Source organism: Nelumbo lutea, chromosome 5, assembly GCF_056320005.1.
Source record: "Nelumbo lutea isolate HS-2025 chromosome 5, American lotus-T2T, whole genome shotgun sequence".
Lineage (NCBI taxonomy): Eukaryota > Viridiplantae > Streptophyta > Magnoliopsida > Proteales > Nelumbonaceae > Nelumbo > Nelumbo lutea.
The window spans coordinates 51,803,910-51,831,293 of record NC_142688.1 but is presented as its reverse complement, the minus strand read 5'-3'; the positions used below and the strand labels follow the sequence as shown (position 1 = coordinate 51,831,293).

General features: G+C 36.5%; 1 protein-coding gene and 2 pseudogenes across 11 annotated transcripts in view; 2 read left to right on the top strand and 1 right to left on the bottom strand.

The window, feature by feature from the left end:
* Positions 1-471: 471 nt before the first annotated feature.
* On the top strand, positions 472-11,868 carry LOC148852381 (disease resistance RPP8-like protein 3; annotated as a pseudogene).
* Positions 11,869-24,198: 12,330 nt separating this feature from the next.
* On the top strand, positions 24,199-24,773 carry LOC148852380 (uncharacterized; annotated as a pseudogene).
* A 464-nt stretch (positions 24,774-25,237) lies between these two features.
* Positions 25,238-27,384, bottom strand: part of XRCC2 (homolog of X-ray repair cross complementing 2 (XRCC2)) — a 57,086-nt gene continuing 54,939 nt past the window's right edge. For 6 of the 11 annotated variants that reach the window (XM_088947608.1, XM_088947613.1, XM_088947617.1 and 3 more), the window contains 4 exons: positions 27,187-27,287; positions 26,994-27,077; positions 25,739-25,854; positions 25,238-25,635 (listed from right to left, as the gene is read on the bottom strand). In XM_088947608.1, coding sequence (XP_088803734.1) covers positions 27,054-27,077; positions 27,187-27,287 — 125 coding nt within the window. In that variant the 3' untranslated portion in view covers positions 25,238-25,635; positions 25,739-25,854; positions 26,994-27,053. Of the gene's footprint in view, positions 25,855-26,993; positions 27,078-27,110; positions 27,288-27,384 lie in introns of all 11 variants that reach the window. The other 5 variants (XM_088947607.1, XM_088947609.1, XM_088947614.1 and 2 more) reach the window with 3 other exon arrangements.

Sequence of the window (27,384 nt, the reverse complement as noted above, 5' to 3'; positions counted from 1 at the left end):
TCAAAAGTTTTTCCCACTGGTTGGGTCAGTTAGGATGTGTTTGGTTGCGATGCAAATAAATGTGTACTGATACAATGAAAATGATTTAGGTGTAAATTTTGGTTTATTTTTGCTTTAAATTTTATCTTATATTGTTTGATAGCAGTATAAACAAGATAAAATAAGATTTGAAGCAGAAAAATGTAAAACCCCAAACAAAATTAAACCAAAATTTACATTATTTTCATTTGCACTTCTATGCATTTATACTAGTGCAAAAAAATTTATGATGCAATGAAATACAGCCTTAGCTTCTCTCCATTTAAGTAGAGAAAAGTTTGGTTGTCTAAATTTGACAGCCTGGGCTGACATTAGAATTTTTCTTGACACTGCAGCGAGAGCCCTAGCTAGTCCTGTTGACATCCCAAGTTGTTCTGGGTCAACTATGCTAGAAACTTGTAGTTTTGTCAAATGTGGGGTAGAGAATACTTTATGAAAAGAAATGCAAGGTATGGTATGGAAGAGTTCGACTTGAGTATTTTGTCACCACCGTTGAGATGTAGTTTAGTAGTTGTTTTCATATAAACATTGGGCACATGCTGACGCCTTTTATGCAAGCATGCTTGTCATAAAAGTGACTGTGGTCATAAAATATATTTCTTATATTTTTAGTGATTTAAATGAAAGTGACTGTCCACAGTTGGAGAGAAGCTAAGGCTGGACAGTTACTTTCATTTATACTAGTGTCATAAAAGTGACTGTTGTCATAAAATATATTTCTGTCCACATTTTTTCTTTTTTTTTTTTTCCTGTTTGTTTGGTAAAGATGAATTCCTATGCATAATTTATATCTAGCAAGAATTCATGGTATCTTGATCATAATTTGTGGGATTCTGTGAGGATAGATTTTAAAATCTAATTTTCCGATGCCTAAACAGCTCCAAAAAGTAAGTAAACGGGTGTTATCTTGCTTGGCATTCATAACTAGGGGTGAGAATGAGTCGGGTTTAGTTCGTTTCCATGGTAGAACCTGGAATGAGAACCTACCCTGTGAAGGTTGGATTTGACCTTGGCGGTTCTAAGGTCGGTTCCAAGATCTACCTATGGAATATGTTCTTTTTTACTCTCTCCCTTCAAGAAAAAAAAAATAAAATAAAACATATCCTTCAAAAATTTGATTTTCAATAATGATATATAAATTGGTAATATATATAGTTTAAAACTTATATTATCTTTGTTGATTAAATTGAGTAATTTAATATGTAGATTATCATAATATATTAATATATGGTTGAGAATTTGTCACTATAATTTAAATTTTGTAAAATTTACCTTTTACATTATTTATTATACACATGCAAATATTAAAATGAAAATAAATGATCAAATCACTTAAAGTAACTTAATGTCAAGTGAGATCATGGCATTTTATAACTATGAGTGCTTGGGCTCAAATCTTCATATCCTTAAAAATATTATGGGGTTTATTTCAAAGCAAATTCGGTTTTAAGGCCAATCCAGTTCATTGGATTAGTTCGAATAAGGTAAACCTCTAAACCCTAGAACCGACCTGAATGGTGGTTGGTTCCAAGAATTTGGAAGTAGATCCTATCTTATAACAGATCGAATAGGGCGGTTCAAGGCTGATTTGAAGTTGGTTCCATTCAGTTCTGGATAAAACCTACTGCTCACCACAATTCATAACTCCTAGGATTTGGTCTGCACTTTTGGGCTATGGGCCAGGTCTAGGCTTAAAATCAAGGTCCGTTATCTAAACGAGCTGGGTGTGGGCTTTAGCGCAGTCTGGCCCAATGCTAGTCCTATACTTATAGTATGCTTCCTCCACACCCCGAATAAATCAATGGGTCTTCCGGCGTTTGGGATTTCGTGGACACAGATGGAATAATTTGAAGAAAGGTTATACAACGTGGAAATGCTTGTGATGGATGTCTTCTTCATCTGCCACGTGTCTATAAATGAATGAATTGGACCTAGTACAAATTGGGTCCCAGCAATTGCCCACAAAATTAGCATGATGATTACATCTATGCATTATTATGTTTTTGTGGTTAAATTTTAAAAAAAAAATTAGGATAAAAGAAAAATGTCTTAAATCATGTAATTAAAAAATCACATATGGATTCCTTTTGTGCCATCCGATTGGCATTTTCAATTGACACCACAATAACTTATCTTGTACGGCCTAGGTTTCATATGATAAATTCGAATTGGAATTCGATCCTCACAGAGTCACAGCCACATCCTACCGTATATTGAAAAATAATAATTTACAAATATGGGAGATGTTTCCGATCTACAGCTGTCCATGTAAGGAGCGCTCTGTGAGGAGGAGATCCGGACCGGATATTGTCACTTCAATAGGTGCTCCATTGAAGTCCTTTATTGAATTTCCACCCATAAGTAATGGATATTGTCACTTCTCGGGAAGGAGCCATTCATGCATGGTTTTGGAAATGTCATTGACTCAAATTGTTGGACCATTTGGCCCGAGAACTGTCTAGGCAGTTGGTTTTATTTTATCCAAAACCTAGGGGTGGCCACGAATTGAGCTCTTCACAAGTTATTCAAGCTCAGCTTGCCTTGGTTTCAACCAAGCTTCGAGCCAAGTTCAAGCCCAATTTACAGGCTTGTTTATTAATCGAGCCAAGCTTAAGCCTAGTAAAGCTTGGCTCATGAAGCTCGTGAGTCAACTCGAATAGCTAAATACATACATACATACAATAATAATAATAATAATAATAATAATAATAATAATATTATTATTATTATTATTATTATATATAACAATAACTAATAATTATAATTTTTAAATTTTTAGATATCAAATAAAAATATTTTTATATATAATTATTTTTTATTTTTGTAAAACATTTTTCTCAAGTCAAGCTTGAAAGCTCGAGCTTACGAGCTTTTGACTCGAGCCGAGCTCGAGCTCGAGTCTCATACTACCTTGGTGAGTTGAGCTCGAATAGCTAGCTACTTGGCTTGTTCGACTCAACTCGGCTCGATTCCACCCCTACCTAAACCTAGTCTTTGGCAAAAAATCGTTGAATCGGTCAATGATCTGTTGACCTGATTGGTCAAATCATTGATCCGTTCAACCCATTCAACAGTTTTGGCCATTTTTTTGTTTTTTAAAATTTTTGTTGTCAGAATGGGCCATCTGTTTGAACCAAATAGTTGAATTGTCGACCCGAAAACTGGTGGCCACAATGGTTCCAATTCCGGGTTGTTTTTTAAAACATTGATTCAATGAATAAACCAAATGAGTTGGGATCTACTCACATAAAAACTTTTCTAGCACACTTTCAACATGATCTGTACTGTATATCTCACCATGAGACTGGGACCCATCATAACATTGAGACTACATGTGTGCAATGTGTGGATAGGGATCATGTTGGAATCTGTTGGAACTTTGTTGTAACTAGTGTTTTCAATCTGCCATTGATTGGGCTGGTTGAATCGTTCGAATTGTCACCCAGTTTATTTTTTATTTGGTTTTGTTGAAATCCATTGTTTGGTCAAAAGCTATCCAACTTAGGTGGTTCAACCATTGACCCTTTCGACTTTGTCAACAGGTTGTGGGTTGCACTCAATGTTTGTGCAAACTTTTGGAGGGCATTACCTTGGATTTTAATGTTTGATTGGAGTGATCTTTCTTTACTTTGGGTAACTTTTCGATATCTATGTGTCCCAAGGTGCCAAAACCCCACTGTTTTTGCTAAACAATCTTTCTTTGGGCCTCAAATTTCAATTTCTAACATTTTTTTACAAACAAAAAAAACTGAATTAAAATATATAAATTGAACATAAAATGATATTTATATATACATATATTAAATCCTAAAAATAATTATACATTTTTTAATGATAAAATACACATGGCATGGCACGGTCTTACTTGTTCAACCTAGATGGTCTAACTAGTGACCCGCAACTTGGAGGGAAAAGCGGGTTAGCCTCCGGGTTGATTTTTTAAGCGTTGGCTGTAAGCAAATTTGGGTTCAAACCAGATATTCTATGCATTTTCTGATATCCAGTACATATGAGGGTAATGAACTTTGGATTTGAGTTATATCAAGCTTACAAAAATCTATTAAATAACAATCTCAACACCTTACTTCTTTATCATCTCTCCACCACTTCAAATATAATTAAACACATCTCATGTAATAGTGACACTTCAAGGCCACGCTGGACCTGATCTTTTAGTTTGATTCAATGAGATTACATGCCCTTTTTTGTTCTAATTGTAGTACCTTTTTCTAGTAAATTAAGCAAGATTTATGTGTAGATTTTTGTTAGATTTAGCTCTCCATGTGCTCCAATAAAGAAACTTATATTTATATCTATATTATATATAAAAGCGTGAAACTCTTTTTGGAATAAAATTATCCTCTATTTCTTTGTTTGAGAAAGGGTATAAAAGTCATTTTATTATAATTTTAGTGTCAGCTTTAATGGCTACTATAATTGTTATATTGTGTATTTAATCCCCTCTCATTAAGTCTTATATTTAAGGTATTAAATCCCATTTTCTCTTCTTAAATCTTATATTGTTAAGTTATGGGAAATTGTCTAAAGCTCACCATGAGCTTCCAACATTTCTTTTAAACCCACCACAACTTTTCAAAACGTCTAAAACTCACAATGTCAGTAAGTTTTTATTTTCCAAAACTCACCATCCGTTAGTGCATCGTTAATGCTTTTTAGCAGAGGTGCCTGTGTTAGCATAAATAACAATTTTTATGACCAAATCACCCTTGAATGGCAAGTTAGAGGAAAATGGTCTTTTTCATTTTTTCATTTTCTTTTTTTTGTACATTTTAGTATTTTGTTATAATTTCTAATATTTTTTATAATTTCTGTTTTTTCTATTTTCTATTTTCTACAACCTATAAAATTTCCTATATTTTTTGTTATTTATTTGCAATTTCTGTGTTTTTCTATAATTTTTGGTGTTTTTCTACAATTTTGTTTTTCAATTTCTATAGTTTCTATAATTTGAAAATATTTTTTATTTTGTGTGCAATTTCTATAATTTTTTATATTTTTGCAATTTAAATGTTTTTATGTATTTTATATTTGAAAATATTATTTGAACTTTTCCTTTTTTCATATCTAAATGTTCAAATATATGTATATATTTTATATTTTTCTATGAAGGTTAAAATGGTAATATATTAACAGTTGTTCGTCTCTTTAACGTCAAGTTAGTGACATGGTGAGTTTTAGACATTTTGAAAAGTTTTGGTGAGTTTAAGAAAAATGCTGAAAATTCATGGTGAGTTTTTGAAAATTTCCCTTACGTTATTTTTCACTAATAAATGCTACTAATTAGATCTATGTCTATATTTTAAACAATATAAACCCATATATTTTAAAACTAACTCAAAAAACAAAACATTCTTTATCCAATTGGTGGCTAAGCAATTCAACCATCCAAATCAATTTGATCAACCTATAAAGTCATAGTTAGGTAATAAAATTTTTAAAATAAAAATAAATATAGAAATTTACAAAAAATGAAAACGTTAGACACATTTATGATATTTTTATTAATCAAATTAAAAAAATAAGTGTAATAAACACGAATTTTTTTTATCGATAATGAAAATAAAATACATAACTTAGAACTGATAAAAAAGGAAATATAAAAATTAATAATAAATATTTCAATTTATGGGTTAAATGTGTTAACCTTTAATATCATAAAAAAATAATAAAAATTAATAAACTATAAAAATACAAAAAATTAAAAGAGAACATAATTTTTGAAAAAAAACATTCAAGCACATGTATAATATCATGTACTATCATATTAAACAAAAAGTAAGTATTATATATCATAATTAGTTTTACACATAAAAGTACAAAATAAAAATATAGAAAAAATTGAAGACATCTATAATTTTATATTTATACTACTGTTAAATGTATGAATAGGATTGTGGAACTTTGTTTTAACTAAAATCAAGGTTTTAAAAACTGACCTAGAACCAAAATTGCTTGGGCTTTTGATTTCCTAGTCAGCGGGTCAAACTAATAATGTAACATTTTATTTTGACCATTAGATTAGGATTGAGTTAAAGTCCATTGCATATATACATTATTATTAGAGGAGAGCATGAGACTTTGATAATGAGGCGGTTGGTTAAAGCTGAGAAGTGAGAAAAAAGAAAGAAAAGAAAAAAAAGAAAAGCAACTCAAGAACCATTAAGCGTGTCAAACATTTTAATGGTTAAACCATCCAAGTCAACGGTTCTCTGGCCATTTCAACGTTTTTTTTTTTTTTTTTTTTTTTTATAAAATAGTAATTTTGGGCCAAAATGGAACTAGTGAACTAATCGGTTCTCGGGCCAAATGGTTCGACTGTCCGGTCTGCTCTAGTTTTTAAAACCTTGACTAAAATATTCAATTCTCTCTATTCAAATCTTACATTTTATTTGATAAATGAACAAAAAAAAAAAGATATACCAAAAATATAAAACACTAAAAAAAAGAAGAGTCTAGCTAAGCAGAATGACCTATCAATGATACTTGAAACTTCACAATTCAATATGATTATCACATATTTTGATGAGGTGTTTATGTAATGAGATTTGGATTTTGTAATATGCATTTGGTTAATAATAAAAAACAAAAATTTAAAAATAAATAAAATTTATAGAAAACTTTAGATATATTATTACTATAATTATCATCGTCTAGAATTGCCATGTGTAAAGCACATGGTCACTTACTAGTTACTATTAAAAGTATATATGAATGAGAGCATGAAACTTTTGTTTGACTAAAATGCTTTAATTTTTTGGTTTATCCCCTCTCTAATTGTCTCCTCATTTGAATCTACCTCATTAAGTCTTATATTTTATAGTATTAACCCTATTAAAATTCATTGAATCACATTATTGACTAGAATACCTCTATTTTTGAATTTGGTCACAGAAAATGTAATTTGAATTAGTACATTTCCCCTCATTTAGTTGCTCTCATTAAGTCTTATATTTAGGGTATTAACTCCTATTCTTTCATTGAATCATATGTTAATTAAATATATTAAAGAAAAATAAGTGTAACAAAGAATAACTGCTATTATTGATGATATAATTAAATAAAATACAAATTTAAAACTAACCAAAAAATGGAGTTGTTTTCCTATTTGGTGGCGATTCAACAATTCAACCTTTTGAGTCAAAATGTATCAAACATTGATGTCATTAAATAATAATAATAATAATAATAATAATAATAATAATAATAATAATAATAATAATAATAATAATAGTAGTAGTAGTAGTAGTAGTAGTAGTATTGATGATGATGATAATCTAAAAAGATGAAAACACAAAATATAAAAAATACAAAAAAAATAGTAAAAAACATTTGAGCATATATCTAATCTCATAAATTCATCATATTAAACAAGAATAAATGTGACAAAAATATAAAAACATTGTAGAAAGTTTTGGAAACATATCATTCACTATGATTGAAATCTTCATAAAAAACTTTCATGTTCAAAACATATCATTCACATATTTGAATGTATATTTATTGAGGATCCATTTATTTTATAGTCAGAATTGGAATAATCTATTCCTATAGTCTATTTGATTGAAACGAAAATTAAAATGGAATTCTGATTCCAACCAACTAAACCACCGGAATCAGAATAGTCCATTCCGATTCCAGAGTCCAAACCCCTATTCCCACGAACCACCGGGGCCTGAATCATGTATTTTTTATTAATAATGTTAGATGAGAATTAAAATATTGGATTATATATTTTCTTTGTCGAAAATATTGAATTACATACTCTTTATAAATAACAATAATTGATTACTATTTGCACTGACTCATTGACAATCACTATTACATGCATGATGATTCTTTGAAATGAAACTTTGGGATTAACAAAATCAATTTAAAATATCGATAGGATATGCATGATACATTACGGATAGTATATATCCATTTCCAAAATATCCCTAATGATCCCACCAATTCTTCTCCATTCTCCATGTCAATACATTTTGATACACTTATGGAAGAACGTTTTAAACTATTTTATCAGATTAATTTTGACTTTCCAACAATTATATATTGTGCTGAAATTTGTGTGAGTTTGAATATGAAACAACTTCAAATCTTTCATTAAAAGAGTTGATTGATCGAAGCCAAAGTGTGTACCATGCGCAATCTCAGAGATGGTCATCGATCTTTCTTCAACTTCTATAGTTGGAGAACTCTTGCTCGTGATTGAGAAGCATATGTGTGTATGAGTACGGGTGTTCATGGTTCGGTTAACTGAATAATGACACTTTTTTGTAAACCAAATTGGTGGTACTGGTTTTTCCAATTCTCCAAACTAAAATCGAATCAGTACTACCAGTTAACTGATCCACCGGTTTCAGTTTTTGACAGGTTCGATTCTTCGGTTTCTTGGTTTTATATATTTATAATATATATTATACAAATATATGTATAACATTATACAATAAATAATAAATGCTATATAATATATTTATAATATATAAATAGATCATTATAAATATAATATAATAATCGAACTGGTCCTTTGATTTTTCAAAAATCTCAAACCGAAACTGAATCAATTGGTTCGGTTAATCCTATTTTGCGATTCAATTTTCTTGACTCGATTCGGTTTTTCGGTTTTTTATGAACACCCCCTATATGTGTGAGTGCTGCCCAAACGTATGCTGAGGTAGACAGGCCAATATCCTGTCCCATAACTCCTTTAGTGAGGGACGATAGGAGATAGCTGAGGGATTTATTGGCCAAGTTTTACTCATGAAGAGTGAGCATGGTTGGAGACCATCTTTGTTGGATCGTTAGATTACCTAAGGGAAACTTGGGTTTTCCTTGTACAATCTCCGTGAGATTGTGTGCTCTGGAAATGAGAATGAATTGAGCTCTCCACATCAAGAAATTTTCATGGTTTATATGAATGAGAATAAACGGGGTGATGTTGGGAAGGCCATGAACACTGGGTTGAGAGTCGAGGTTATTTGATGTGTTAACCACGATAGGAGATACCATGATGACACAGGGAGAACTGGTAGAAAGTAAGGGATGCTGCTCTATTTTGAGCATTTGAGATTCCGTTGATACTTAAAAGTGTTTTATGTTACATGGCACAATACAGGAGATAACAAAGTAACAGAAATCTAGTTATCCAAATACAATAGGTAATCATCTGTTTGAATTCAAATAGAAGTCTGCGAACTAGACGCAGTCTTCGAGCTGGATATTAAAAATATTTTAAATGTGCCTCACTCTTTTTGCTGTCCATTTGGGCCCACATATCTATTTTGTCCTGTTTATGTAATTTCTGCATTTGGAAGCAATGTAAATCAAGAATTTGATTCGATTTTGTAGGCGTTTGGAAGGAACTCCACTCCGATAATCAAAATCTAACATACCCATGTTTTATATGCCCTGTTTTATATCCTTGATGCTCTGTTTCTTGTTTCATTGCAGCTTTTTATATGCAGCCTTGTACCTTTTCTTGGTTTACTGAATGAGAAAAAAGCCCTGTTTTGTATCCTTGTACCTTTAGTTTGAGGAACTGCAAAAAGCGATGGTACAGTTTTTTTTTTTTTTTTATCAAAACCGATAGTAAGTTGAAATGTTGATTTGGTCAAATTTATCTCAAATCATGTAGAATAGATTTCAAAGATAATCTAAAAACATTCATTATTTTATTATCATTCTTTTTTTGGTTTTGAACGAGAGAAATAGTCGATCTAGATGGACAGTTCACCTATGATCCAATAACAAAACTTATTTATAGAACACTGGCTTAAACCTATGCTGAAGAGGCTTTGATATAAGCAAGAGTGTCTTATTGGCTAAGAAATCCAATAAAAGAGAAATGAGAAAATCTATGATGCAAAAAAGATATGATATGCTGGAAAGAGTTTTGACCAATCAAAACCCACCCAGGAATTTTGATAAATAACATTTGTGATTTCAGTTTATTGGTCAGTTGTTTTTCCCATATCATAGTCGAACCACCACTGGGTCAAGACACAGGCCGTATAAAACAGAGCAAAAGGGAGGAACACATGTTAACAGTTCTTCACTTTTGAGGGAGAGTATGTTTAAATCCAAGGGAGAATTGGAGATGGCCCACAAGAATTATCCATTTGAGAAACTAGCGCCATGTTTAAGTCAATTTCTAAAAATTCAAGTCTTTTACCCAAATGTAAATGCTGACCAGCTGTGTGATAATTTCTTTGTTTAATTATGGACCGGCCTCTTGACCTCCAAACTGCATGGATCTGTACAAGGTCGGCAGCTTCTTAATTTGTAATCATAGAACTCCCATCACCAAACTCATCAGTTTTCAGTTCGTTCGTATGGTTTTCCTTCTTTTAGTTTCAAGAGGAGACGAGACAGAAGGAGCGATCGATGGCAGCCTCGGTTGTTTCTGCTGTAACAAAACTTGGTGAACTGCTCATTCAAGAAGCTGTTTTCCTGTCCGATGTTTAGAGGATCTGGTGGACAGGTGCTACGCGGGACTTTCATGTAACGTTCATGAACGTTCATGATTCTTCCCCTGATCTGGTGCTACGCGCGATGTTTAGAGGATCGCGAAAAGATATTTAGAGGATCTGGTGGACAGGTGCATGGTTCTAATGGAAAAAGCAGAATCGAAGTGGAGTTGGACGGGTTGGATAACATGTAACGTTCATGATCTGATGCGAGATTTGTGCGTGCAGAAGTCAAGAGAGCAAAATTTCCTCGGGGTTTACCCAGAAGACAATTCAAATAAATTGAGGAGACAAGCTATCCATTTTGAGCATGAAAGGTACGTTTCCTCTATGCAACAGCAAGCCCAAACAACTTCACATCTACCATCGCTTCTGTTTTTTGAGAATGCTGTAGCTGATACACAAACAGTAATGACGAAGAAGCAACTCAGTACTATTTGTAGGGGTTTCAAATTACTTAAGAGTCTTAGACCTTCAGGGATCTAAATGTTTAAAAAGTCTACCTGCAGAAATAGGATCACTAATCCACTTGAGGTACTTGGGGCTAAGTCTTACAGGTATAAAACAGCTCCCATCATCTATTGGCAATTTACTGAGTCTGCAATTTCTATATTTAGACACTGAATGGGATACACTGCAAAGCTTAAATTGTATCACGGCGAACAGCTGGGTAAGGCAAGACTTGAGCAAGTTGACTCATCTTCGGAAGCTATGGATCAAGGAGATTTCGACAACCCAAGTTGAAGCAATACTCAAATCTGTCATTCAGTTTTTCTACCTAAGAAATTTGTCATTGTATTTGCAGCGGCAATCAGGAGAAGTAGAAATGTTTCAAAGTCTTTCAGTGCTTTCTTCTTGTCATGATCTTCCTAATCTGACGTTGTCAGGAAAGATAGAGAAGTTACCTGAACCACATGAGTTTCCAGAAAAACTCGGCAAGCTATTTCTGCAACATTCTTTATTAGAAGAGGACCCCTTTTTAGTACTTGGGAAGCTACCAAATTTGAAGATACTTGTATTGTTTAACTCATATGTGGGGAAGCAGATGGTTTGGTTGGGAAATGAATTTCCACTACTTGAGTTTCTACATATTAGTTTCCATATGGAAGTTGAGGAACGGAGAGTAGAGGAAGGAGCAATGCCAAGACTGAGGATTTTGAACATTGGATATTGCAAAAATCTGAGAATGGTTCCAAAAGGATTACAATCCATCACTAGCCTCCAACAATTAAAATTGTATGGGATGAGAGGATCATTATTCATGGACAAGCTGCAGGGAGAAGATCGTCACAATGTTCAACACATACCCTCTGTTCTCATCAACGAAACTGCTGAGCAGAGGTAACTTAAGATCTACCATACTACACTCGAAGGAAGATTTATCACTATTAATAATCTTGTCCATGCTATTCTCAATACTATTACTTATGGGTGCATCTTGGACGGGCTCAACCCAAGCCCCGACCGATCCAATCCACAATATGGACTGGACTTGGATTTTGGTCCTCCAATTAGGCCTGCACCCAAATGTTTGGGTCTTTGTAGCCCAAACTCAATTTGACCTTGTCTCAATCTAACCCAGACCGATTATATACATGTATATATACATATATACACACATTTCCATATATATATATATATAGAGGGGTGTCCATGAAAAACCGAAAAACTGAACCAAACTGAAAAATGTAGTTAGTCAAACCGGTTGATTCGGAATTTTTGAAAAACCAAAGGACCGATTCGGTTTTCGATTAACCTATAAAAAAACCGATCGGTATATATATGTATATTTTATATATATATTTTTAATATGTGTCACATATTTTCTATGTATTTTATATAAATATATATTCATTATATATAAATATATACTTATATTATATTTATAATGATCTATTTACAAATATATTATCTATTTTTAAAATATTTACAATATATTGTATATCATTTATTATTTATAATATAATATTATGCATATATTTATATAATATATATTATAGATATAAAAAACCAGAAAACCGAAGAACTGAACCGATCAAAAACCAAAACAGGCAGGCCGGTTAGCTGGTGGTACCGGTTCAGTTTCAGTTTGGTGAAATGAAAAAACCGGTACCACCGGTTCGGTTTACAAAAAGGGGCATGGACACCCCTATATATATGCATAAATTTTTAAAATAAATTATACATATATGCATACATGTATACAAATACACATACGCGTATATCAATTTTTAGTGAGATGATTGACCAATTTGAGCCCAACTCAAGAACATCAAATTTTAATTCAAGTGTAGCTTGGATTGGATAGTTCCATCTTGACCTCAACTTTGGACTTTAGGCCAAATTCTTAGGGGGTGTTCTTTTTTTTGGATTTTGAGAGGGGGGAATGATTTGCCAGGATATGTAGGTAAATAACTTTATCCACCTCTTAAGTGGTAAATAACTTTCTCACCTAAGGGGAAAGTTGACAACATTTGAATGGGACAAAAATGCCCCTTTTGATAATATATTTTTATGATTAAAATGGCCCTTGCCTTATTTACACAAAAAATAAAAAAAAAGATAAATATACTTACTCGAATAAGTGTTTCCCGAAAAAAAAAACTTACCAAAAAACGAATGGAACCTTAAGGTTAGGCCTGACTTGCGCTAAAATGCAACCAGCTCACTTGACTTGTACCCATAATACTATTGTATATATATAGGAGAAGATCCATACTTGTAAATACCTATTCGCTTTCAAACTAGGCATTAATGAATAAGCCACAACTTATGCTCAGTGTTTCGTGATTCAGGTTCTTGGAACGCGGTCTACAAGCTCCGACACTAGGGTTCTTCCAACCTTCGCGAGTCTCGGAAGGTATGAACAATCCGGAGCAACTCATTCTCAATGAACCACGACTGGGGTTATTCGATCGAGGTATGCAAGCTCCAAAACTCGGGTTCTTCCAACGTGCTACGCGGGACTTGGAAGGCATGATCAATCCAGAGCAACTCTTGCTCAATGCTCCGCGACTCGGGCTCTCCCAAGGTGCTACGCGGGACTTGGAAGGTAAGAGAAATCCGGGACTCCGGAGCAGTTCATGTTCAAAATCCACCAAAAATTGTATACATAATCATTTAAATAATTTATATGACCAAATTACCCTGATTGTGTCCAATACCTACATTATCGTCAACACTATCCTTCACATTAATACCTTTTATTCTTTGAGTTCATCTTCTTGTTGCTCTTCTGTGGGTATAGGCTGCCAAGAGAAAGCAGAAGAAGCAACATAACTACCCAAAAACAACCCAAGCCTCCTCTTCAATCTCTAATGGTCAAGCTTTTCCTTTTTAATCTTCCTTCTTTTCCCCTTCATAAAATCTAAGAAATGAAATGTATTTATCAAAAAACAGAGTATTGTTCATTGATCTACTACGAGCACTTGATAAGAGTGTTCACGGTCCGATTTGGTTTGGAGAAAATCTCTGACCAAATCGGTAAATTACGGTTTAAGAATTTTCCAAACCGAATCAAACTGTTTTGGTATAAAAATCAAACCAGACAAAACCGTTTTTATTACAGTTTGGGTGATTTTTAATACGGTTTAGAGACTTTGACCATTCTATGATTCTATTGGACTTACTACAATTAGAAAGCTTAAATAACTTCCCTAAAAATTAAAATTTAAAACTTTTATTTTATTATTTTGTTATAAAATAAAGAGTTTATCATACATTTATAATTTTATGCATTCAATTTAGATATATTATATATATATATATATAATATTTATACATCGTATATTTATATTATATTTATACATTTACATTATATATATAATTTTGGTTTATGGTTTGGTTTGATTTATGAAATCCAATAAACCAAACTGAAAATAAACCATATTTAAAAAAACTATTAAATCGAATCAAACTGTTTTTAGGTGTAAACCGAACCAAACTGCAAATTTAGTTTGGTTCAGTTGGATTTTACGGTTTGAACCATATAATAAACACCCCTACATTGAATATCGAGTAAAACACGAAATGCTTATTTAAGGAGCTTTGACTATAGATTGAAACCACAAAGTTCTAATCAGTTCAAATAAATGGCTCATTTCTACAATGTAATCATTTGTTCGTATTTTGTTTGGTATCATCTATTTGCACATCTCCGCTAAATAAATATGATTTTATTTTCTTGTACATCAGGCTGTGTTTTTGTTGCACTGCAATTTTGTTTGTATTAGTATAAATGTTTGAGAGTACAAATGAAAATAATGCAAATTTTAATTTGACTTTGTTTCGGGTTTTACTTTATTCTGTTTCAGGTCTTATTTAACTTCATTTGTATTACAATCAAACAAAATAAAATAAATTTTAAAATAAAAATAAATCATAATTTACATGAAATCATTTGCATTTCTATGATTTTGAATAAGTGCAAATAAAATTACATTGCAACCAAACACAGCCTTAGGAAGAAAAAGAAGGCATTTGTAATGCCTGTTGTAGAAAAGCCTAATGCCAATTCTTGGAGTTAACTTTGGCTCTTGGGGGCCTATGCTGTTGAGAGTGTTTTTAGCGTTCGGATCTCCTGCCTACAAGAACTTTGCCCATGCACGTCTATGTAGCCACACATGGAGAACATCTCATCCTCCGCATAGTATTATGCAGGGGGAGATGTTCCCAATTCACAGGGGGTAATGTCTTGTGGGCAGGCATGGGCAGAGTTCTCGTAGATAGGAGATCCGGAGTGTGTTTTATTTAGGCTGAACACATTCATCGATTCACGTTCATGTCTGTTTATGATCAAAAGGAAATAGAAATAATTACTATTTTACCCCACACTCATTGTAATGTGGCATTCTCATGAATTTCTCAACAACATACCAAAGTTTTTTCTCATTTATGTAACCGGAGATAAAATCGCAAAAAATCTCTGCTTTTGAAGGAAAAACTGTCAGGTTTTCTGAAACTGTTGCAAAATGGACTTGAGAAACCTAACGCTCGCCAACATGAACGTTAATCTTAAGGTAGCTTTTGGCCTTTTTCTCCATATCCCGTTGATAAAAATGATTTTCGTACTCTAAAAAAATTTCCTTTATAGGTCCATTTTATTCATCATTTGGATGAGACATTCATTAAATATATTTTATTTCAAAGATGAAAACTCTTTAATTTATGGCATTAGCATTTCAGATGTGTGCTTTTTTATGCATGCTACGTTACTATTAATAATTTGTATCACGTAAAGAGAACTGAAGTTAAAACTGAGAGTGGTGAGCCTTCAAAGGAGAACCTTAGGTTTCTCCTGCAGAGATTACAGTCCTAGGAGTAGGAGCTGTTTTACAAAGAGAGTATGTTCATTTAAGATAAAACTTTTGGTCCTTTTAAATTGTATGTATAATTGCTTTTAACAGTGGATGATCTAATTTTTGTCAAAATTTTTGAATGCTGAATGAAGTGACCTTAAATCCACCGTGAAAAGGAGATTGCACCTACAATTTAATAGGAGCCAAAGTTCTCTACTCATTTTTAAGAGCTAAGTGGTGTCTAATACTTTGTTTCAATATCAAGTTCTAAATCTGATTGAAACTGAACCAACTATTGACTGGAGTCAACTACACAAGGCTCACACTCTGTTACCCATATCAAGGAAGACTTGTTCTGGTTCAGACCTTGTAGTAGTCCACATATGGTTTGTTGGGTTGCCGAGAAATAGTGGGATCAGGTGAGAAAGGAAAATTTTATTCTCATTTTTGGTCACTATATTTGTTTGCTATGACCCACTATCCTATAGAATCTGCTTACAACATTTGGTTGATGAGAGCTGGCAGATCCAAGAGCAGATCTGCGAAAGAAGTTTATGTTGTTAGGACAAATAAATCATGAAAAAATTAAATTCATATTAGATCTGTAACAAAACACTTTTGATTTAGTAAATCTATACAATGAACAGAGTTTTATAGCAACAAAAAAATAAAAAAAGGTTTTAGATCTAGAAACCCATTAGCAAAGGGTTAGCAAATGGAGAAGATATGGGAAGAATATGAGGATGAAAAGACGGAGACAAAGTTACCTTTGACAGAGAAGACCAAGACAATATCCTGCCTCCTTGTCCTCTGAGATCTGAGATCATAGTAGATGGAGGAAGAGAAGGGTATTTTTGGTGGAATAAAATACCAAATAGCATGAAAGGGGAAGTGAGTACTTACCAAAGGCCGTAAACCTCATTGGAGATGAAAGATAAGGTGGTCGGAGTTCAGACCGTTGCAAAAGTAGGCGATGAGAAAATTTTCTCACACTCGTCGTGCAACTTCCATTTCTCACTGGGGTCACACATATTTGGTGAGACCTCGCATCCCTTATTTTGAGAATACTAATCCCATCTCATCGCATCATATCTCTTGAAACAAACATGAAAAAATAGGAATATTCGGCAAATATTTTTATTTTCTCATCCACATCGCGCGAACCAAACGGATGATAAAGAATGATGTTCATTAAAGGGGATTAGTGTTCTCATTTCTCATTACCAACCTAAGAATTTACTGGAAATTAAATTTTCTTGATCATTTATGAACATAAATCGTTCCTTTTGATTAAGGACTTTGTGGGTATAATTTTAAAAATTAGGAAAATCAGCGCAAAGTATTTACTGCTCTATCTTTAGTTGATATAAGGAGTTAGTATCATACTTGGGTAATTTTTCCTAAAACTTCTTGGGTAATTTTCAGCTGAAAATAGAACCTTCATTGACCTTTTTTTTTGAAAGGATAACTCATTGAGATTATTAAAAAAACCCTTTTCTATTATTCATAGAGCAAAGAGTTTATACAACCACTCAAAACGTTTTCAATACAGATAATATGGTGGCGGACTGGTAACCTTGAGAAGATACAAAATCAGACAGAGTTGGATACATCCTTCCATAGGTCCCAGCTTGTCTGTAGGCTTAGGAAAAAAAAACCAAAAGTTGAAAAATTGCATTATTTTCTAGAATTCATCGTTTTATATTATTTTGATTTTTTTTTTTGTGGAACATTCTTCTTGTGCATAATCACAAGATATAAGCTTTTTTATCCGAGTCAAGTAAGGAAGAATCCTGTAGCTGCTTGGGGACCGTGGATGGGTCATACCTATTGATGAGGGCAGATTTGGCCCTCCAGTGAAATTGTAACACGTGGCACCCCGTGACAACTAGGAAAACACCCAGCCAACAAACTTACGAAGTTGGTGACCCACCCGGGCACCTGTCTGGCCGGCCTGGCGCGACCTGCACGGGGCGCGCGCATGGCCTAGCGCGCGGCCTGCGCGAATTGCGCACAGTGCGCGCGCGAACTGCGCACGGCCTGCGCGACCTGGCCAACCTGGACCAGCCTAGCGCATGATCCGACCAAGGCGCCAGCTTAACGACCTGATCTAGACACTGACCCACCGACTGACACAGGCGCCAGCTTGACGACCTGATTTAGACATTGTCCCGCCGACTGACACAGGCGCCGACCTGACGACCTGGCCTAAACACTGACCCGCCGATTGATGCAGGCACCCCTCTGACAACCAAGCCCAAGCGCCGACTTAGCCACCTGACACAAGCGCCTGCCTGACGACCTCGAGGAGTTCACCACCGTACCCCGGTTCTGACAGGATGCGACGAGTCTTACCGTTTGGAGGCTTTTCACCCACCTAACCCGCGAAGACTCCGGTATATAAAGACCTCACCCCCCAAAGGGGAAGGGGATGGAAAAAGAAAGGGAAGTAACCCTGCTCTCTAGCTCCCTCATATTATCTTCAAAGCTCTCTACAATAAGAGTGCTAACTTAAGCATCGGAGAGCCCCCATCGGGAAAGTACCCCCGAGACCTCTGATTCAGTTCTCGCAGATCCCTCATCTCCCGCAGCCTACAAAGGAAAGAAGACCACCTCATGCTGAGGCAGTCGGATTGCGCCGCACCATGGAGCTCCAACATTCTCTAAGGCATCGGCCGCCCAGTAGGGAGTTCACCAGGCAGTTCGCCCCAAGGCAGTTCGTCCCCAGGCAGTTCGCCACCAGGCAGTTCGCCACCAAGGCAGTTCGCCCCAAGGCAGTTCGCCACCAGGGAGTTCGCCACCAGGCAGGTCGCCCCTAGGCAGTTCGCCACCAAGACAGTTCGCCACCAGGGAGTTCGCCACCCAGGCAGTTCGCCCCCAGGCAATTCGCCACTAAGGCAGTTCGCCCCCAGGCAGCTCGCCACCAAGGCAGTCTGCCCCCAGGCAGTTCGTCACCAGGGAGTTCGCCACCAGGAAGTTCACCACCAAGTAGCTCGTCACTAAGGCACGCCACCACCGGGTCGAATAACGAGGTACTTTGCCAAAAAATTTTACATCACAAAACATTGGTACGTGGCCGAAAACGGTTACATCAATTGGCGCCGTCTGTGGGAACCCGCTACAAAAAGCTAAGTTCTCATCCTACCAAAGCTAAGTTCTCATCTTGCCAAAACTAAGTCCTCACTTTTTAGAAATTGAAGCTATCGCTTTATAGTTTACATTTTTTATGAATTCAGAGACTATGCAGGGAGCTAACGGACTAAGTAGCTCTACCAACCTTACTTTCAATTCAGATAATGCCACATCAGTCCTCTCCGCAAGGTCCCCCCTATAAAGATGAGCTCTTCGTGGCTTCCGCGGGAGTTGGCGGCCAACTAACTACATAGGCGCCCTTACTGGTCGAGCCTTCCAAGGCTCCCGTGTGAGCTGGCAACCTAAAGTTAGTGATGTTGCCCCCGAAGGTCGAGCCCCTAGTAGCTTCTTGTAGGAGTAGGTGACCGGCATTACGAAGCTGATACAGGCCAAGCCTACGGGCCACCTCACTACTTAAGACCCGGTTGCCTCTCCGACATGGGCAAAAGTAAAAAAAGAGTAGACTACGAGTCGCTCCCAAAAGCCTACGGGCCACATTACTGCTTAAGACCCGGTCGCCTCTCCGGCATGGGCAAAAGTAAAAAAAAGAGTAGACTACGAGTCACTCCCAAAAGCCTACGGGCCACATTACTGCTTAAGACCCGGTCGCCTCTCCGGCACGGGCAAAAGTAAAAAAAGAGTAGACTACGAGTCAGTCCCAAAAGCCTACGGGCCACATTACTACTTAAGACCCGGTCGCCTCTCCGGCACGGGCAAAAGTAAAAAAAGAGTAGACTACGAGTCACTCCCAAAAGCCTACGGGCCACATTACCACTTAAGACTCGGTTGCCTCTCCGGCACGGGCAAAAGTAAAAAAAGAGAGTAGACTACGAGTCACTCCCAAAAGCCTACGGGCCACATTACTGCTTAAGACCCGGTCGCCTCTCCGGCATGGGCAAAAGTCAAAAAAGAGTAGATTACGAGTCGCTCCCAAAAGCCTACGAGCCACATTACTGCTTAAGACCCGGTCGCCTCTCCGGCACGGGCAAAAGTCAAAATAAGAGAGTAGACTACGAGTCGCTCCCAAAAGTCTACGGGCTACATTACTGCTCAAGACCCGGTCGCCTCTTTGGCACGGGCAAAGTCAAAAAAGAATAGACTACGAGCCGCTCCCAAAGCCTACGGGCCATACTAGCAATTGGATCAGCACTTACTAGCTCATCGACTTACGGGCCAAAAGAAATCTACTCCCTTCGCTGAGTTACTATCAGCTCGGTAGTGGGGGGCTATTGATGAGGGCAGATTTGGCCCTCCAGTGAAATTGTGACATGTGGCACCCCGTGACAACTAGGAAAACACCCAGCCAACAAACTTATGAAGTTGGTGACCCACCCGGGCACCTGTCTGGCCAGCCTGGCGCGACCTGCGCGCGGCGCGGGCGTGGCCTAGCGCGCGGCCTACGCGAACTGGCCAACCTGGACCAGCCTAGCGCATGATCCGACCAAGGCGCCAGCTTAACGACCTGATCTAGACACTGACCCGCCAACTGACACAGGCGCCAGCTTGACGACCTGATTTAGACACTGTCCCGCCGACTGACATAGGCGCCGACCTGACGACCTGGCCTAAACACTGACCCGCCAATTGATGCAGGCACCCCTCTGACAACCAGGCCCAGGCACCGACTTGGCCGCCTGACACAAGCGCCAGCCTGACGACCTCGAGGAGTTCACCACCGTACCCCGGTTCTGACAGGATGCGACGAGTCTTACCGTTTGGAAGCTTTTCACCCACCTAACCCGCGAAGACTCCGGTATATAAAGATCTCACCCCCCAAAGGGGAAGGGGATGGAAAAAGAAAGGGAAGTAACCCTGCTCTCTAGCTCCCTCATATTATCTTCAAAGCTCTCTACAATAACAGTGCTAACTTAAGCATCGGAGAGCCCCCATCGGGAAAGTACCCCCGAGACCTCTGATTCAGTTCTCGCAGGTCCTTCAGCTCCCGCCGCCTACGAAGAGGAGGAAAAGATGCAGTTCTCGGAAGTCCCTCAGCTCCCCCCCACCTACAAGGAGGAGGAAGAGATGGAGTTCTCGGAGTTCCCTCAGCTCCCGCCACCTACAAAGAGGAGGAAAAGATGGAGTTCTCGCAGGTCTCTCAGCTCCCGCCACCTACAAAGAGGAGGAAAAGATGAAGTTCTCGTAGGTCTCTCAGCCCCCGCCACCTACAAAGAGGAGGAAAAGATGAAGTTCTCGCAGATCCCTCATCTCCCGCAGCCTACAAAGGAAAGAAGACCACCTCATGCTGAGGCAGTCGGATTGCGCCGCACCAGGGAGCTCCAACATTCTCTAAGGCATCGGCCGCCCAGTAGGGAGTTCGCCAGACAGTTCGCCCCAAGGCAGTTCGTCCCCAGGCAGTTCGCCACCAGGCAGTTTGCCACCAAGGCAATTCGCCCCAAAGCAGTTCACCCCAAGGCAATTCGCCACCAAGGAGTTCGCCACCAGGCAGTTCGCCCCCAGGCAGTTCGCCACCAAGACAGTTCGCCACCAAGGAGTTCGCCACCAAGTAGTTCGCCACCCAGGCAGTTCGCCACTAAGGCAGTTCGCCCCCAGGCAGCTCGCCACCAAGGCAGTCTGCCCCCAGGTAGTTCGTCACCATGGAGTTCGCCACCAGGAAGTTCACCACCAAGTAGCTCATCACTAAGACACGCCACCACCGGTTCGAATAACGAGGTACTTTGCCAAAAAATTTTACATCACAAAACATTGGTACGTGGCCAAAAGCGGTTACATCACTTATGCTATACAAGCCATTACAAAGTTTTATGCTTCGTCAGGATAAACCTCAGGATTTGTGCTTTTAAATCCTCAATTGTGGGGTTTATGTTTTCGGGGTTAAAAGTGTTTTTGACTTTACATTATGTTTTTTGAAGCAGTATTTGGAATTCATCCAAACATAACCTTGGTTGATATGAAGAACTCTTGGTTAAGGCTTATTTTCATCAAACTACTTAAGATGGCCTATTGTGTTTCAGCCAAAGTGATATAAGTCATATCAGCACAGCTGTCCAAATCAAATACTAGACACCCAATTTCACTTAGTCAAGCAAATTGAATATCATATCACTGATAGCAAAGCGATTCACATTCCCACAGAAATGGCCAAAGGGAATTTGGGCCAACGATCCAAATGAAGTGTGAACTAAGAAATTGCAGACTGTGGAAGTCAAGTACATGGGCGCCGTGAGAGAAAGCGGCTTAAAAGCAAGTACATGGACTTTGTTGGCCAACCCGAGAGCTGGACAGGGAGGTGAGGAGGTCTATTACCTCGGAACAGTTCAATCTAAAGTAGACAAGGTTGTTCCTTTCTTCCAGCCTTTTTTTCTTCTTCAGTACCGAGTGTGACTTCATGTAACTCATTGAGTACTTTGAATGTGACCCTCAACAACTTTCCAAAACCATGAATTCTTTCTTTTACAACCTCATCCCTACAATGTTTTTAGGGAAAATGTCTAAAACTTATCATGACTTTTTAGGAAAATTTATATTTTTATCATATAAACTTATCTCGGGCTGGATGGGAACAGGCAAGTCCGTTGAGTTACCCGGCCCATGAACAGGTCTAATAGCAAGCAAAAAAACACAATTTGGATTTTTAAAAAATTAACCCACACATTTACTTTTTTCTACTTAACACAGCACACCAACTTTTCAATATAAGTGGTAATAGCAAGATTCGAATCTGCACCTCTGTTGGGACCACCCAACTAACATACCAACAGAGCCACCACTTGATTGGTAAATAATTAACACATGATGTCATGAGAAAAGGGATCTAAACAGAGTACTAGCAAAAGGGAGGTTTTTTCTCTAATGACAACACTCAACAGGGGAGATAGTTCAAGTTGAAAAGAGAGGGGCTATTTCATCATTTAGAAGAAGCCTCAAGGGAGGTTGATCATTGATGTCTTTTATTAATAATTATTGAATCATGTAGTCTTTAAAATAATGAATTATGTAGTCTTTATAAGTAACTAAAATTGATTCGTACTTGTTCTGTTTTCCCTGACTTCTTTGAACTGAGTTCAACGGGACAGTATCTTATATATGCTGCAGTAGACAAATGTGTTCTGGAAAATATCCAACAAGCAGAACAAGGCAACGTTTGAGGCCCTAGAAACATATATATATATATATATATATATATATATATATATATATATATATATATATAGTTAAGGATATGAAAGATGTGTGTTTTTAGTATGTAAATACGGAGTCGAATATAATTGCCCATAGATTAGCGTGGAGAGCTTGCTAAGTACAAAACAAATAATTTGTACTGATGAAAATATGTTGTACTCAATCTGTTCATAAGGCTGTGTTTGGAAACGATGCAAATAAGCGTGAATGCAAATATGTAGAATGCAAAAAGGTTCATATAAATTGTAAAATTAGATTAGTTTTGCACTGATAAATTTATCTTCTTACCAAATAGACTTTTAGCTGTAATGGGTGCAAACATGAATTTCAATAAAGCATAGGCTTTTTTTTAATCAAAAGTTCACTTGAATGCAAATTTAATTCTTTTTTATTAATGTACTTTTACATCTTATTATTAATGTAAATATGTATTAGTCTGTCATTTGTCAAGAACCAAAGTGCAAATTTACCCAAAACCGGGATTTACACTCCATTTGCATCATTTACAAATACAGTCTATTCGAAAAGCAGATTCTTTCTTGCCAAAAAAAATGCATGGGAACAGCTGCAAGTATGAGAAATGTTCCTGATGTGCGGCTGCAATGCACTGTGAAGAGGGTGAGAGCAGCATTATGTGAGGAGGAAATCTGAACTTGGAATAAAAGAGATTCCATATCTATGGTATTGTATGCTATTTGACTGTTTAAAGGTGGATATGGATTGCTACCGATACTTACGGTGTAATACACGTTCACAATGGAGGAATGTTTAAACTGTCATCTGATTATTTTTGACCTTCCAACAATTTTCCTGTGCTGAAATGTGGAGTTTTCATATTGGAAAACAACTTCATTAAAAAGTGGATTAATGGAAACCAAAGTGGGTATAGGATGGTACATTTTCTTGTATGTCTTTTTCTCAGCTAATTTTCTACGTGTTTGGGTTCTTGAAATCTATAAATATGTTTCTCTCCTGTTGAATTTATGAGGTTTTTGCTTATATAATTATATCTATTGATTAATTGTTTGGGTAAGGACTTATACCGTGAGTTTTCAGAAATTTACTTAAACATAAACGCATCTTAAGGTTTTAAAATAAGTTTAAATATGCTGAGGGCTGATCCTACTGCACTTGAACATACCCATCCTTGCTTTATTTTGGGTGGTTGTCAAGGCCTATTTAAGGGAATTACAAGTGGATTAGCGTAGAGAAGTTACAGAGTTGTGACCTTCGACATAGAGAAGTTAGAGTTGTTTCTATCTGCAAATGGATCGCCAAGAATTTGTCCACTGATAGGATTTTGTCGGTCGGTTCTTCTGTAGGTGCAACCATATGTCAAGCTTTGCCACTGATCTGGTAGAACAAGTCGTTGGTTATGCCAGATGGTGATACCCTTCTGATTTCACTGCATCCACCTCTTTAGGCGGCATCATAAAACCATCTTACAGTCCCAAAACCAAAACTATTTGTTATGGGCACCAGGAATGGATTTACAAGCATGAAACAATTAGAGAACAAGCTCAAATATGCAACAGGGCATGTGAAAACTCATCTGAGAGTAAGCCACGTCCAGATGGAGGGGCCTGCTTATGACACTCAAATGGTCGACCTGATTCTGAAATTCATTGGATCGTTGTACTGGCTGCAACAGCCTCGTCATGCTCTAAAGCTGGAAGGATGAAATGAATTACATTACGTTATTAGCCCATTAACAAGAAGTCTAATGACTTGGTCCTCCCTCTAAGACTCGTCACCCTAGTTTGATTGTTTTCCAAAAATAAATAAATAAATAAATAGTTTCTTGGTGACATTTTTGTTATAAGCATCTTCTTTTCACTTCAATTTGCCGACCAGCAGACCTTGGTTAGATTCAGTCTCTTGGGAAGTGTCGCTAATTTTTTTCTGTCTTGGTTTAGATCGGACATATGAACTTCGTCTTTTATTGGATTCTTTTTTGAAAATTTGAATTAAAATAAAGGGTCAAAATGTCACAAGATATGTTTAAGTCCATTTTAAAATCTCAGGGCATCTTTTAGTCAATTTCTGAAATCCAAGGTTATATTAAGTGGCTTAAGTCTTTTACCCTAATTGTTTTGGTAGTTTACAAAATAAAAATAATAAAATACGGATTAATTATTTTATTAATTAGAATCATGAATTTAATATGATTTTATTGAATGGTGGAGATATATTTCAATTAATGTCAGAAAGCACAAGAGGAAAAGAGGAGTCCTAACATAGATAAAACTAGATTACCTTTCAAATTACAAACTGATCATCCCAGTTAACCCAGAGTTGGCACTACAAACCCGAAAGTTCCCTGTACGAACCAGCCCAGTTAAAATGATCCCTTTCGATCTTGCCAATTACAGCTTCAATTGGAACTCTGAAGTGAAGTCATTAAACACCCTCTGATTTCTTTACAACCAAAAAAATGGGGCCCACCATTAACGAGATGTGCAGTGTCAGATATGTTGTTGGTAGGGGTTGGAACGTGTTTAGCAACCATCATGCCGAGATCCATGGGTATAGCCAAAAGCACCCTGAACAGGTGAATAAAATGCAATTAAACACCATGGGAGAAATAAGAAATTACAATAAATCAGCAGATGATTAATACTCTCCCCCTCCTTGCATAGGCTGCACCTGTTAACCAAGACCATTCCCTTCGATCGTGGGTGATCAATTATAAGTATTCTGTCTAGGATAGCAGACCACACGAAGAACAGGGATTTGGACGGGGCCACGACGTTCCAAACGTCCTGAAAATCGCAAAACTGTTTCATAAATTTAGAGAAAGATGAACAAAATAAATTGCGAATCATAAAGATTACTTCTATTCTTTTCATAAATTTGTAAAACATTAAAAATAAACTTACTCTATTTTTAATTCGTACCTACCATATATATACTTAAAACAATAAAATTTACCATTTGAACGATGGAAGCCTAAGATGATATAATCATGTTTGACTTGTAACTGTAAGTCAAATAATTCATGTGCAATGGCTCTTTAATCTACATATGATGGAAAAATAAACTCAAAATGTCATATATAACCTGAATAAATCTTTTTCTAGCAAGTGATTCAGACAAAACTTAAAATAAACAAAGCAATAACAAAGTAGAGAACCAATTCTTAATTGAATTGATTCAAACTACATGAATCATATAACTTGTGATTATGAATAAAATCGCAGGACAAACAAAAATTGTAAGACTTTTGGGAGAAAAAAAAAAACAATTCAGACATAAGATTCAAATTGAAATCCGGATTTCACGATTGAAGTCAAAAACAATTGTAAGATTTTTTTATTCTTTTTTGCACTCAAAAACTGCCAGAAGTTGATCAAACATATTTGTGATGGCTTTGGAGAACGTAAGCTGGCATTTGCAGTTACATACCAGACATTTTCAATTCTTAATTTCCTTTTATGTGTTTTTGAGTAAAATTCTACCAAACAAATCTTCCTTTCCAGAGAGCAGATAAAAAAAAAAAAAGCAAAATCCTATCATACACTATAAAATTATCACATTTTTCTAGAAACAATACAATTTTATACTATCTTTTTATTCCTGTAAAATTAAAATGATACAAATACTAGGGAAGATTCCGCATGGAGTTTCCTTAACAAAAAATCTTCAGTTCACAAGGAGCAAGCAGACATTTCTAGAGCAAAACAAGGTCATATCTTATGCTAAAAGGAAAAAAGAAGCATAAATCACCATAACAAAAAAAATAAAAAATAAAAAATCACCATACCAACCACCTCCCCCACCACCAAGAGAGAGAGAAGGAGAGAGAGGGAGGGATCGAGTAAAGTGGGCAAACATGTGAAAGTTAATTGAACCAAAATGAGATAGAATCAAGTTGCAAAACTAAAAAAAGAATTCTGTTAACCTGATAGGATCAAAGGGATTAGGCAAGGCAAGACTCAATTCCATGCTAATTCAACTACCTTCATGTAACCATTGAAATACCAGCCTGCACCACACAGATGAGAGAAAAGATACGAACCAAATTATTGTAGGTGGGAATTTTTAGGTCCTGCTTTTTTGTTCTGCTAAAATATTTTAGGGATGCAAGTTCCTACATCTTTCACCATAAATTTATCCACGAAACTTAGTGATGGCAGCAACCATTCAGACACATATATTGGTGTACTTCTACTTTCGGCATTAGCACATTCTTCATCTGCAAAATGAGTAGATATGATAGATTTCTGTAAATTTCGAAGAATATAGCACCACCAAATGCAAGTAACCAACATAAATTTAGCAACAGTATGCTT